This window comes from Oryzias melastigma, linkage group LG19, assembly GCF_002922805.2.
Source record: "Oryzias melastigma strain HK-1 linkage group LG19, ASM292280v2, whole genome shotgun sequence".
In the NCBI taxonomy this organism is placed as follows: domain Eukaryota; kingdom Metazoa; phylum Chordata; class Actinopteri; order Beloniformes; family Adrianichthyidae; genus Oryzias; species Oryzias melastigma.
Genome location: NC_050530.1, coordinates 14,852,956 through 14,868,266, shown reverse-complemented (window position 1 = coordinate 14,868,266; position 15,311 = coordinate 14,852,956). Strand labels below are relative to the sequence as shown.

At 39.7% G+C, this 15,311-nt stretch overlaps 1 protein-coding gene across 5 annotated transcripts in view; it reads right to left on the bottom strand.

The window, feature by feature from the left end:
* Nucleotides 1–5,317, bottom strand: part of sdk2b (sidekick cell adhesion molecule 2b) — a 414,280-nt gene extending 408,963 nt beyond the window's left edge. For 2 of the 5 annotated variants that reach the window (XM_024284902.2, XM_024284901.2), the window contains exon 1: nucleotides 4,552–5,317. In XM_024284902.2, coding sequence (XP_024140670.1) covers nucleotides 4,552–4,687 — 136 coding nt within the window. In that variant the 5' untranslated portion in view covers nucleotides 4,688–5,317. The remainder of the gene's footprint in view (nucleotides 1–4,551) is intronic. The other 3 variants (XM_024284899.2, XM_024284903.2, XM_024284900.2) reach the window with 2 other exon arrangements.
* Nucleotides 5,318–15,311: the final 9,994 nt, after the last annotated feature.

Sequence of the window (15,311 nt, the reverse complement as noted above, 5' to 3'; positions counted from 1 at the left end):
ACAAGAAGAGCTTTCAATAGATTTTGGTCCATTCTATTCACAGTTCCTTTTAGGTAGCCCATATACATCACAAGACATGTTCGGGGTATCTTGTACATAAGAACGTCACACACAGACGAGTGGATGTTGTCCCAGAAAAGTTGTAATTTCTCACACTTCCAAAAAATGTGTGTTTGGTTTGAATCTTTGTCTGTACAGGTTCTCCAGCATAATTGTTGAGTTTTGATTAGTTTACCCTTAATTTGAGGTGTTATTAAATATCTAATTTGTTTTTTCCATGCAAATTCTCGCCATTTCAGAGACTGTGTAGTAGTTTGATGAATCTTCCACATATCATCCCACTTCTCCTCTAGGATCATTTTCTTTTCTTTTTAATTAAAAACCATTTCTACTTATTTCTTTACTTGTTTGTTAGTGTTCAGTTTTTAGTACTGTTGCTCACCACGACAGGTGAATTTCTTCTCTGCAAGATAAATACAGTTCAATTCAATTCAATGGGCGAGTCCACTTCTCGTGCAAGTAAAAATTAACAAATCTACTTAATTTTATTCTAAGTTGGCTGCAAAATATTCCTTCTGTTTTGCCACTTTCTGTTAATATTATGCAAATAATTATTTAAATTTTGAAATTTGTTTTTTTAGAAATACAGAATCTTCTATGTCTTCAGTAATTGGATGCAAAGGTTGTTGATGAACATGCATTTCTATTGGCTTATCTGTAATAGAGACTGGGAGCTCTATTTACGCCCATCAACAGGTGAGAAGTTTTCATGACGGGATCTTCGGAGGATTTCAATTCATCCTGAGGCCTTGCCTCTGGCTGCAGCCAAACTGAGAAATGAATAGACACTAGTAGCATGATTAAAGAGCAAAACAGAGGGAATGTGTCAGGTCATGCGCATGTGTATTTGTATCTGGATACGAATGTCACAGGAGATCTGTCAGTGTGTCAGCACCCTCCTCCTCTTCCTTTTCATTCTCTCTGTCACCTAAAACCCTCTTGTGAAGTGACACTTTTTTGCTCTGACAGCTTTATGCTCTGAAACGCACACCCCCCCTGTTTAATATGCTGCGACTCATATCCTGTGAGGGAAAGGAAAAACAGGAAATCTTAATGCAAACTGAAATCCACACAAGAACATTAACAAAACCTTGTGACGTCTGCATTCACACCGGCTGCTTTCAGTTCGTTTTCATGGATAGTTCACTTCCAATAGGTATGTAGACGGCCTCATGAACTTGTTTTACTTGATGGTGGATCGAAGTGGGGAAGAACATTTTTTGCAATGACCAACAAAGAGCACCTTTAAAGCCCCATTTATAGAGGTCAACAGCCAAAAAAAGTACGTACGTGTTCAAACGACCACTTTCAATCAAAAGTCTATGTAAGTGAGCATTTCCGCATCCAAAACTCTCCGGTTAACACACATTTTTAAGATCATTTTCAAGCTCTACGTCCAAAAACGTGCAAACATTGAACTCGCATAAGGAATTAAACCAGGTCGAACTTTGGCCAATCAGGGACTCTGATTTGGTAGTGACATATGGATGGCGTCTCTTTTCATTCACGGAAGAGCTAACCCTTGGAAAATTGATCATGGAAGAGAAATGAATGATTGGGATTTGTGCCTGGCCGGGATACAGGTTTAGCGAGTTCTTGAACCAACGGATTCGCATTACTAAGTTGTCCCATTTTGACATTTCGTCACTTTTTCATGTTTTTGGGGGTCCCCAACTGGTTGTTTTTTGATGTGCTGGCTGTTCGTAAAATCAAGGGTCCGCATCCCTCAGGATGCGTCCAGTACCGGTGCCCTAACCTTAACCCAGTACTGGTTTGCGTCCAATACTGTGTCCGGTGTGCGCCCAGTACCGCATCTGGTCCACCGTCGGTTAGGGTTAGAACACAACAGGTGGGGGCCGTGCCCTCAATCAGAGGGCAGGGACAGTGCACACTCCATGCCAGCCCCCCCCAGGGAGCAGAGCTCCACCCCATCCCAAACACCAAAATGAAACAAGAATTTTTTGAGATTGTCCAATGGTCATGGGAGTTAGGTTTAGTTCTTCTTTTAGGGTGGGAGGTTCTAACTAGGGTTAAGGCTTAAGGTCAGGGTTTAAGGGCCCCTGGGGTTAGGGTTAGGAAAAGGGGTCCCTGGGGGGGGTACTAGTTTAAATGCTGGAGCCAGTGGTCCACCATGGAGGATGCTGTTAGGGTACCGGCGTTGGGTACCGGTGCGCTACCTGTTGCGGTACTGGACCGGTTCTCGTTCGTGGCCCGGATATTGGGGACCTGTGATTTAACAGCCCGTAAATCAAAAAACGATGACTTGGGGACACTCAAAACATCAGAAAGGGACGCGTGTGATGACTTAGGAGGGAAAATGTGTTGCTTGAACATCCGTCACCTGCCTGGTGTGAACGTAACTTTACTTTGTGTTTTTGGACAAATATATGTCACAAAAATGATCTTACAAAATATGTGCAAACTCCATCTTGTCTAAAGTGTCCCTGATCCAAGGACATTTTTTATATTCATTTGTTATGTTTATGGATTTCATTTTTGCATACATTTTTCAAAAGTAGTCAAGTCAATCTTCTTGCTTCTCCAACTCCTATTTATTACTATTTCTATTGCATTAAGGTCCCTTCATGGACCAAAAATCAGAAGAGATGACATCCTTGAATCCCATTCCACAAATATCCCAGCATCCCCTTCTCTCCGTCCAAATTTGACTTACTTACGGATGTTAAACCGCGTGCCACGCCTCTGACAGAAAGAAGCCTTCAGTTTCCTCGCAAAGCCGCTCAAGCCGAGCTGAAGTCTAATCATGAGACTTTCAGCAACGCAGAACTATTTATGCCAAACATGACATTTTAATAGAACCCTCCCCTCCTGCTCCAAGCCTCAAAATAGATTTGTTTCGAAATGACAAATCCAGCAGCATTGTCTCACCCCGACCTCAGCAAACGAGAACAATGGGGCCAATGAGACGGCTCTTTTTAACTGTCACTTGACACAAAGTCTTCACAGTCTAGAGGATGCTCGATTTAAGCCAAAAGAAATGTGTTTGAATTGAACATGAGCCGTTTTTGACAGATATTGGAGGGTATTCATTCATTCATCCATTCATTCCCTGCATGTGTGCGAGTTCAATCACAGGGAAGGTAAAGAGCGTCCATCGCTGCTCAACAAGCCCTAAAGGCGAGACTTGGAAGCACTTTCTTGCCGTCTTTAAAAAGCTGTTTTAGTCGACGGGTCATTAAAAATGTGGCAAACAGAAGCCGGCGCCTTCCATCCAGCGCCTCATCGGGTTTCTTTAATCATCGGGTGGAACGAGAGCGGCCCACGCCGGGGTCACTTTCAAGGGGCTGCACTCGGAACGGTCTGAGGAGAGTCCAATTAAATCCTACGTTTTCTGACCCGGGAGCGTAATGGAATCTGAGGGACTGAGAAAAAGAAAAAGAAAGAAGTGATGGGGCAACACTTCATCTCCTACACCCTCCGTACTGCACGGTAGCATTTGGTTAAGAACACATCGCCCCCAAAATCAGATCCAGGCAGCAAGAGTGAAAGGAAACAATAATGGCAGGACTCTTAATCCCTGGGATACACAGTTATCAATCTTCTGTAAATGTCAGGCACTGGGATATAGCCTCATGAATGATGGATAACTTCTTTTTTTTCATCTTTTCTACATTGTATTATTGAGTCAGTCCCACTGAGGGCTCCCGAGCCGCCTGTCTGGAGAAGTAATACTCCTTTCCTCTCACCTGAACCTGAGGAAAGAGAAACTGTTTGTTGACACAACCTCAACTTTCTTAATCTCTCTACAAATCCTCAAAAAAAACGGTTAAATTAGGGTCCAAATCTTTCTTAAAAGGCATCAGTTTGTGCAAAACAAGTTAAAAGTGTTTGGAAAAACTAACATATTGAGGGGATAAACGCCGGGAATATTACTGGTATATTATAAGGGATTTTTGGGGATTATTGCACTATTATTCTAAAAAAAGCACATTTTAGAAAAGAAATGAAAGCTCTCATCCAATTGGCCCAACACTGCTCCTCTCTGCTCCGCATAATTCTCCAAAAACCAATTAATTTCCAACATTTAACGCGCTAATCGCTGCGTATCAGCGCGGATCTATCCATTCGCTGCGCTTGTTTGCTGCGTAAAGTTTAGATTTGGTGACAGGGGCTCTATTAATTAATTAGTGCTCATTAATCAGCTTAACATTTTTGAAACCGGATGGCCTCGCAAGTCATTAGAGGGGCTCATCACGTCTGCAAGAAAGAAGGCGAATACGCGGGAGGTGGGGAAAGAAATCGAGGAGGGAAAGGGCGCAGACAGAACTTGAGATTGGGCATGAGCTGACCTGAATGAAGTTTGGATCTATGTCAAGTTCAGGATGGGGGGAGGAGGAGGGGGCAGGGATGCCAGGATGTCGGGGATGCAAAAGGATGCTGCGGATGACAGCATCCCGGAGCTCTCGCATCAGAAAATGTACAAATCCAAAAAGAGGCGGCTGCGCGCGCGCGCTCTTTCTCTCATCTTACCTTGAGCTTGCGCGGAGTGCAGCAGCAAGGAGAAAAATACAATCCATGTGGCGCGCCACATCGATCCCCCCCAGCACTTTTCCATCCTTTTAGATCTGCCTGACTGGACAGCAAGTGCCCCGCGAGCTCGAGACATTCTGTTAGAGTCCGGATCCGTGTGCGTCTGGGAACCTGCGTCCAAACCTGGCACAGCGCGCCGAGCTGTTGCTGTTACGGCGAGCGGGGGGGAAATTCGGTCAGACAGTCTCTGTTTGCTTTGGAGTTCTACTCCACAAAAGCCCAAACTGACAGGTTTCCCCCCACTGTGAGTCCCCAAGCAGCGCGCGGGGTTTTCTCTAATGAACTCCCTCAGATAAATCCAGGTTAAGTCCAAACGTCTCCATGCACTTTTCCCTCCCTCAAAATCGATGCATGTCACACTTTCTCCTTCTGCTCCTTTCTTCCTGAAACTTCATCCACTCCTCCAACGCCAAAACTGGATGCTCCAAATGGAACAATGGACTTTTCTCTCCTGGTGAGGAGCTGACGCGGAGCGCGCAAAGCCTCAGTCCTCTCCAAGCCCCCCTCTCCTTGCGAAGTTCCTCTCCGCGGCGCACGGCCAAGGTCGGAAATCCAGTTTGACAGCAGCAGCGGCGGCGGGGAGAAGTTGGAGCAGGAACGGCGGCAGCCGGGAGCAACTTAGCCCGCAGTCACAGATGCATGATGGGAGCCCGGCGCGGAGGCGGAGGACAGCCCCGGCTGTCTGTCGGCGTGTGTCGGATGATGAGGAGGACAAGTCCCGTGTTCTTCATGAGGTAACGACAGTGGGGGGGATCGGAGCTCGTGGCTGCGCAGCGCACGTTGCCACCATGCGGCCGTGCGTAAAAACGCACTCTCCATCATTGCAACATTTGCAGGAAATCAATTTAGGATTTTTCCCCCTTCTTAAAAAAATGAATAAAATTAACTTTTAGTATGAAATGTAACAAAAAAAGAAATTTAAGTAAATATTCTGCATTTTTGTGATTCATTTATGGTTTTTTACGCAAAATGCATGAGACAAATGAAACAAATAGGTGTTGGATTGGGAGTTTTGGGCAAGGGTTTCCAACTCAATCTCACAAGGGGCCAAAATCCAAAACACACCTTAGGTCCCGGGCCAAACAGGATAAACATTTACTGAACACACTAAAACTTCATTTTTTAAACTGTAACTTTTTAACATATTTCTGAACTAGATGTATAGCATTACCTGCGATAATGTTAGTGTGAATGTTGTAAATGGAGTCTGGCCTCTGAAGATGCTAGTGCTGATAGTAGAAAAGGGTGATATTGATAAAAATGCTGAAAGCTGAAATCGCTAACGTTAATAGATAAAAACACTGAAGCTGATACCTAAAAAGGCTGAAGTTGATAGCTAAAAACACTGAAGCTGAAAGCTGAAATTGCTAAAGTTAGAGGATAAAAACGTTTAAGTGGGTACCTGAAAACGCTGAAGTTAATAGCTAAAAACACTGCAGGTATGGCTGAAAATGTTGAAGCTGAAATCACTGAAGCTGATAGCTGAAAACAGTGAAGCTTATAGCTGAAATCACTGAAGCTGATAGCTGAAAACGCTGAAGCTTATAGCTGAAATAACTGAAGCTGATAGCTGAAAACGGTCAAGCTAATAGCTAAAATCGATGATAGCTGAAAACCCCAGATCTGATAGCCAGCTAAAATATGAGCTAATTGCCAAATAAGCCTAAAAAAAACTTAAAAAAAGAAAATTACTTAGGTTAGCTAAATCAGCTAGGATGTAGCTGAAAAAATAGCTAAACTTAAAAATAGTAAAAAAAAACTGAAAAAAGCCTAAATTAACCAAAACAGCTAGCATGTAGCTGAAATGTGAGCTAAACTCAAATATAGCCTAAAAAATCGTACTAAATGCCAAAATAGTCCAAAAAGCTAGCAGAACGCCCATTTTTAAAACTTTAAAACCATAATTTTTTAAACTATTACGAATAAAAAAAGGCAGGAATATTATTCCAGAACAAATCAACTTAAACCTTAATTAATTTTCAATATTTTACTTTCTATAAAGATATATTCTGTCAAAATTATACAAGCTAGAAATAAGCGCAAGATTTTATCTGACCATTAATAACAATTAAATAAAATGATCTGGAGGGCCGAATATAATTACCCAGAGGGCCGGATCCGGCCCCCAGGACTTGACTTGTGGTTTAGGCCATCATCTGTTTGTGTTTAGGAGGGAGGAGAACTCAGATCTGAGGCTGAGGAAGTGACTGAGCAAAAATCCTTTCAGAGAAACGCATAAAGAGAGGGAATCTAAGAGCATGACTGAGCAAATGTGCCTGTTTTGAAGATGACACTGGCTAGAGAAGCAAAAAAAAAAAAAAAAGCTGGAGTGCTTAATGTCTGAGATGCTGCTGCGCATGGCGAAGCCCATCTATGCAACCACAGGGCAGCAAGGAAATAATGCACCATGATAATAGCTTCTGTTCCTCCCCCTCCTCCACATGATCTCCTCATCCAAAAATAAAAGAAATAACTTGTGAGGAACTTACAGACGGTTTAAAGGAAGCTGTCACTTATAGCAGGAGTCTGATGCAAATATCTATATTTCTGCAGCTTTCTGCTTACAAGAGGCTTTTTTTTCCTTCCCCCCGCAGATGCCAGGACCAGCAGGTGTTAGCGCCGTATGTTGGTGAGCAATGAATGGCTACGATCGCAGGTGCAGAAGAACTCACTGCAAGCTGTACTCACCTCAGTGTGAGACGTTTTCTCCGGCCCTGGAATTAACCACCTAACTGCTAACGATGATTCCGAGCCATCCAGGCGCAATTAGATCAAGTTGTTTTAACTTTTGCTCTGGGCGTCCATATTAAACGCCACATTAGAACGGTCACCACGAGGGAAGGAAAACAGCGTTAGAAAATGCAGTTTTTGTACATTGAATTTTGAGATGATTTAAAAAAAACACTTTTAGTTTTTGTAATTTTTGCATGAATTTTAATCTTGATTTTTTTTTTTTTTTTTTTCAAAAATGTCCAAACCTGGAAATATGTTTACTATCAGGTGATGGTGGGGTACACTCCAAACAGATCACCTAGGGGTAATTTAGGGTCACCAATGAACCCATGAAGCATGTTGTGGGACTGTGGGAGGGAGCCAGAGTGCCCGGAGAAAACCCACCCATACATGGGGAGAACATGAACTCCACACAGAAAGGTCCCATTCGGGATTCAAACCAGGGACTTTTTCATTACGAGTGCAAACCACTACACCACCATGCCGCCCATTCAGACGAATGTCCAAATGAATTTCAAAGCAGTGTCCATTTCAGAAAGATTAACTTTTTATTTAAAAAAAAGATAAAAAGGATCAATGTAAAGCTAAGATTAAAATAAAAGATTCACAGTATTTCTTTAAGAGAAAAACACTAACAAGACAAACATTTGAAAACTTTAAATTGAACAGACCAGATACAGTTTTTTAAGTCAATTTCCATTAAATTTGATTTTTTTTTTTTTTTAACAAATTACATGCATTTTTTCCCCACTGTTAAGCATGGGGGTGGAGGTATCATGAGTTAGTTTGGTTTTTCTGAGCAATTTCCGCTTCAGGAATCAATTTCTAAGAATTTGTTATATTCCCACTCGAATCATCTGTTGATCCACATATAGTAAAAGTGATCTTTGATTTTTTTTGTAGCCACATAAATAAATAAACGTGTCATTTCTAGGACATAGTTTCTGCAGAGCAGCAGGGGTTAATTGGAAATTTGGTTCTGAATTGTGGGCATCTCCATTTACACTCTCCTGCCAGCTTACAGCTCCTCACACCCTCAATCTAGCATCACCGGTGGAACGAAAATGGAATATTGAAGCGATCCATGCCTATCTGTACTGAGTCAAATGGAAAACAAACATTATTAGATCTAGTCGGCTTTGGTTGGATGCATTAGAATGGAGTGGAACTTCTGACCCCCCCAGCGTGTTTTCAACATCACAAATACAATCTTTTTTAATCAGCATTTTTTTTTGTCTGCTCTCAATTTACCACAATTAAAATAAAAAAAACATAGTCAGAAATGAAATTTGAAACTTAATTTTCATAATGTCCATCATTATACAAATGCCACAAAAATATATATTAAAAGACAGCAAAACACAATTTTCATTGGAGTTGGTCTTTAAATGCAACAAGATTTTTTCAATTTAGATATAATGAAATGAGGTGAATGTAAAGAAGAAAACAAATTAGGACAATTCAAACATATGCCATTGTATTGGGGCAACCAAAAAAAACACCTAGCATCAAGACTTTAAATCTCATAAATTTATGACCTTCAATCTCGTAAATGTACACGTTTATTTCTCATAAATTTACAAATTTAAATCTTGTAAATGTACGACTTTTAATCTAGTACATTTATGAGTTTTTTGCCTTTGATTCATGAGTTTTTCTCATGTAAATTTACAATTTTTTTCTTTTAAATTAATGAGTTTAAATCTCGCAAATCCATGACTTTTAATCAAGTACATTTATGACTTTAAATTTCCTAAATCTAGGACATTATATCTAATAAATTTGGTCATTTTAATCTCGTAAATTTATGTTTTTTTGCAAATTTACAAGATTAAAAATTGTAAATTTACAAGAAAAGGTCATAACTTTAGCCTATGACTTTTAAAGTCATAAATAAATGAGTTTATTCTTGTAATTTAACAGTTATGACTTTTTCTCATAAATTTATGACTTTAAAATTAGCAAATTTATGAATTCTAAAGTCGTAAATTTAAAGTTGTAATTTAAAAAAAAAACTTTTGACTGTAAACTGGCCTTAAAACTCCTTCGTAAAATAGAATGTGTTAAAAAAAACTTTGCCGCACAGTTAATGGAACAATCAATGTGACCACTTTTTTAATAATGTTGCAATGTTGCTCTATAAATTTACATTATTTAAAAAAAAAAGCCCATTTTATTTTGATCTTCAAACATTTTCTTATTCCAAAGACCTTAAAAGAGCGGGAACATTCCTTTGGATCCTATATTTACAGTATCATGATGCTTTATTTATTATAAGGGCAAAATAATATGTATATGTAGAAAACAAAGCGTGTAGCTTTAATTGGGGGAAAACATGCTCTTTGAAAAACAAGAAAACATTCCCATGAATCCCATTAACACTCTGACTCACACGTTTCTATGAAAACCAGTGATACTGAGTCTTTGTACGACTCAGCCTCATCACCGGGAAGTGGAGAGCTGGCAGCAAAATCCCACTGTTCTTTTTTTCTTTTAAAAAGTAAAAAAGAGTGAAAATTGCCATCCATACTCTGGTTCCTGGAGGAAAACTAAAAATGCTCAAAAACAGGAAAAAAAAGCATTTTCCCCTTAAAAATTGTAGAGGACTTAAAAAAAAAATCAAAATCTGGGATGAATGTGGAAAAATGTGAAATGGGCTGAAATTTTAAATAATAAATCAGCTACAAGGTTGTTTAACTACAGAGGAGCAGAAGCAGAGGTCAGTGCCGGAGGGAGTACTTTAGAAAGATCTGCTACGTCTCCCTCCTCCACACAAACACACATCACTCTGTTGACGTGATGCTCAACTGCCCCCAGTGATGACAGGAGGGGAGCCGTGGATGCACCAACCTCAAACACCAGCAAAAAAAAACTTGAAGTGGAGGGGGGCTGTTTTTATTTTTAGACTCCGTCCTCGAAGCGTTTCTTTGGACCATCAACACTTCTCTGTCAATTAGCGCACGTTTAAGAAGCAGCATCAAAGTAGCGGGAATCCAAAAAAAAAAAAAAAAAACCAGAGGCTCCGCCCTCTCCCTCCACTGCTACCGACAGACTCACTGGAGATTTAATGAATCAGAAGGAGTGGGGTGGGTGGTAATGGGAACACAATGGGAGGCAGATGTGGTGATGAGCAATTCTCACCACCTCAGAGGCCAATTATAGTAAAAAGATCTGTCACAGGCGTTGTCTGATCGGGGGGAGTTAATGACTTCCCGTTGCTGACCATCCAGACCAACCCGAGTCAAAACAAACATATTAAAAGAGAACGCCGCTTTCCGTGGAGCCCCCATTTAGGTCAATAGTGCAGAAATGATGAGCTTTGATATGAGGAAAGTGGTGTGTTCTCAACCGAAAGAGATTAAAATACAGTTTGATTCACAAAAACACACATGTTTGTCCTCCAATATTAGATTATGGAGTAAAACTGTCTTATTTACACTCCCTCGAGTTGTCTCACAATTGTCTCAATGGGCTTCACACCAGTAATTGTACAAAAACATAAAGTCAGTCATGATTAGGCGATTATCTTATCTAACTCTACTCTTGAAAAGTGTAGCGGAAGGGCTTAATCCAGATGTAGCTGGGACAGCGGGACACGAGCCAGAGCCAGGAGCACAGACAAGCCACCTGGAATCTGGAAAATCAAATTTTATAGTCTTATTTTGAAAGTACAATGGAAGTTTCTATGTTTCCTGTTTCTCCTCCTTTTCGACTGATGTACTCTGGTCCATCTGTAGAGTGTCTCTGTTGCGTTGTGTTCTGTTGACACACACACAAAACGTTCATTAATCGATCGGTTGTACTTCCGCAGTGTGTCGCAAGCTTTACAGAGAAACTTGAAATAGACCCAGGTAAAATAGAAGCTTCTGTTGTACTTTCAAAATAAAACTTGAAAAAATGTATTTTATATTTAAGGTGAAGAATTATTCAAAATATTTATTTTACAAGGACTCAGAGAGGAAGGAGAGGGTATGGGGCCTGATTGCCAAAATTTTGGGTGGTGGAGCAAACCCCTCTTCCAGAAGCCAGGTGGGACGGAACAAAGATAAAGTAAACTGTCATGAGACGGACTCTCCACGCAACGCAAAGGAAACACACTACCGATGGACGGATCAGACCGTTTTAGTCCCTAAGTTGATACTGAAGCACAAACATGGGGCCTCAATACCAAAGTTTTGAGTATTGATGATAAAGGGGTGGGAGGACAAACAACTCCTACCGAAGCCGGGGGGAGATGAGGCGGGTCATACACAGAACGGAGACAATGTACATGGTCGTGACATGGACTCTCCACGCAACGCCAGAGAGAAGCAGCACAAACAGACCAGTGTAAATCAGGCTTGAGCTAAGCATCACTCCAGACTAATTACTGTTTTCACAGAATAACGAAGGCTCAAAACTGAAGTGCTACTTTGTGGAGATATTTTCAAGAGTGCAGCTTCTTTTTCCAAGGTGCAAAAGTGTGGCGGTACTTTATTTAAGAGGAATAAGTGATGATTGAAAATGTTGACAGACAGTTTCGTCTCTGTAAAGACCTTTAATCGCAGGCCTCTTCACAGATGGAGATGAGTAAAAAAAAGAGAGAAATCCAATAGTGTTCATTAGTAAGAGATCATTTGAAATAGCAAGGAAAGAGGAGTCGTTTGCGAGACAGATGGTCAAATGCAAGGAAAATATGTTGCGGGGAACCGTGCCAACCTTGGCAAAAAAGGCGGACTGTAATGCAAATGAAATGTAGGTGTGCTGCACACAGAAAACAAGAAATCCTTTTAAGGAGGAAAGTGGAATTAAAGAAAAAATAAGCCTGGTTTCTCCATTTTATTAATCCATAGATCAGATAGTCTCTGCTATGAATTATGCACAGAATTTTATGGATGCAATTGTGAGACATTTCTCAGCTTCTTTCACCTTTCAGGACTGAAAATATTGGAGCACCTCCAACTATATTTACAGTCTATTTGATGTGTTTTTGTAAACCAATTAGAGGGCACTTCTTAGAACGATACGTGAACCACGAGTTTACACTGAATGTTTGTGTCGGAAAATCTTGGCGCTAGCGTGTCCTTTAGCTGAATGGTTTGTAACGTCGGCAGCAGCAGGTGTCATAGTTTGGCTTCCCTCCAGCACTTTTTGGCAGGAAATTTGTCTCCTAAAGCGACCTTATAAATTCTGATGGGCTACGGTTACCTTAGCTTATGTAGTACCGTGTGGTGTGGAACGTGACATGTACCTGAAGCTGCAATTTTAATCACTTTGGTGAATTACAGGAACAGGAAGCTGCACTTAGAATATATAAACGGATTACTAAATTGACACAAATTCTCAGCCACAAGAAACCATTTACCCTCAAAGCCAGACCATCATAAATTTATCATGTACTGCCAGTGGATGTTGTTGGTACCGGATGATGTCACCTACAAGGAGCTATATGTATCCTGAAATGCAAGACTTCAGTTAGGAGACAGGCTTTTTTTGGATGCACTTTCTGACATTTTTTCAACCATTGACTGTTTATGACAACTGGACAGAGTGACCCTTTCCCCCCTCATATTCCAAATCGGAAGTGCCCGCTGGTTCCATGAAGCCAAAATCCCATAGACTGGTACGATGTAACGCAAGTTATAAACTATAAACACCAATTGGTGGTGTCACATTTTGAACATTTAAACATTTTTATTGACAGTTTTTCAAGTGTTGGGGGTGTGGCTTTCCTACAACTCCACTCCTGATTGGCTGGAGTGGTTGTCATAGAATCGCTGACTCAGACGCATCACTGCTTACTGACAATTTGTGGCTAAAAAATGGCGGTATTGCATAAACTTTGTGACTAAATTGACTTAATTTTGTTGGAACCAGGAGTAATCCATTTTCTAGGGATGACATCACACTAACTCAGTTCGGTTCTCATATGCAGTCAATGATTCTCTCTCTTTTTTTTTTCTTTTTTTAAGACAACTCAGTCAGTTCACTTATTATTTGTCATTACTACTTTTTGGTTATATTGTAATGTATTTTGACATATTTAAAATATTTTAACATTTGATTATATTTTATTAATATAATCGAATGTTCATACATGAAAAAACAGACATTTAATGTTTTATATGTATTGAATATATTATTATCCATTAAATATTTTTATTTTAAGAGATTTTGGCCACATTAATTCTTTGAGCTAAACAGTTAGACATGGCTGAAGCAGACCACAGCCGGACAACAGACTATCTAACTAACAAATTAAAAATGTTACATAACAATTTCTGTTTCAGAGAGTAGCGAAACTAGTGATACATTCTTTAGAAAGTCTGGTGCCGAACCAGCTAACAGAAGCACCAAACAAACCTCGCAGTTTCATGTTTCTACTTTAACAATACTAGTGTCTTCACAAATCTTCCCTGGAAGAACAATATATATATATATAAAAAAAATAAAAAAAATAAATAAATAATTTAACAACTTATCTATGTCTTTTTATAGTTGTCCTTATGTGCCTGGTGGTTTGGAGGTCTCCCTGTGGATTCCTCAGCAGCAGTCAGTGGGCTCTCCTCCAGTAATAGGCTTAGCTTCCAATAAAAACAGTAAACCTCACTCTGGGTCCAAACTCTCTTGGCTTCGACAAGTTATCATAAAAAAGAATGAACAACTCTAAGTTTACCATTGTAGGTCACACTGGAGACATTCAGAACCTGCTTTAATACTTGAAAATAATCATGTACGCATTTAAACTTTTAAAACTTGGATGGAAACGTAATCGGAAAAGGCCAAAAGGAAACCTGGATGTGCCCAAAATTAGTGTGAGCTGTTGTCTTTAAAAAAAGTTTCCATAGCTGATGTAAAAAGGGAAATATTACTTATAAATAACTTAATATATATATATATAATGTGCACAAAAGTTGATTTGAACATATTAGCGTGCGTACATCACACAAGCCTATGTTTGAAAACAACTACAACTGTGACAGAAACCATAACACACCTTACTGTATTTTCCGCACTTTAAGGCAGACTTAAAAGCCTAATTTTTTTTCAAAAAACACAGGTGCGCCTTATAATCCGGAGCTAATTTGAGAGGTACATAATACTCTCATCAATACTATATCAAAACATCAGTCTTTTAATTTTAATCATGCTCATTGCAGACGTTATGAGCTACAGGTAATATGAATATGCTAAAGTAGCTAACATGTTACCAACAAGTTTAGGAATTAGCATAGTCACAATAACATTTGTTTTAGCTGTATTTTAAATGTTGAAAACAGTGTTGGGTGTTTCAAGTATTGTTAATACGCTAATGCGGCTAACACGTAGCAGTGCTGGACTGTGCTTTCTTGTTAACTTGTTGCTCACAGGGTTGGTATTAGCGTAATCACAATAGTGTTGGTTTAGTGGTATCAGTCTGTTTTTTTAACTATTATTAACAAGATTTGGAGTTACATGTGCTGTAAATATGCTAACACAGCTAACATGTAGCAGTGCTGTAGCCTACTATGCGTTATCATGTGTTATTAACAAAGTTAGTAGTTAGTGTAGTCATAATATTTTTTTGTTTTAGCAGTATTCATTTTATTTGTTGTAAACAGTATTGGGAGTTACAGGTATTGTGAATACGCTAACGTGGCTAACATGTGCTGGACCGTACTTTCTTGTTAACGTGTTGCTAACAAGGTTGGGAGTTACATGTACTGTTACCATGCTAACACAGCTAACATGTAGCAGTGTTATAGCCTTCTTATGTGCTACTAACAAGGTAAAGAGTGAGCGTAGTGGTATCAATTAGATTTTTAGTCTGTTGGAAGTTACAGGTACTGTAAATATGCTAACGTGGCTAATGCTTTTAATGCGACTAATGTGTAGCGTGTTACAACCTACTATGCATTCCTATGTGTTACTATCAAAGTTAGAAGTTAGTGTAACCAAAGTACCTTTTGTTTAAGCACTATCCATTTTTATTTGAAATATTCTAATGT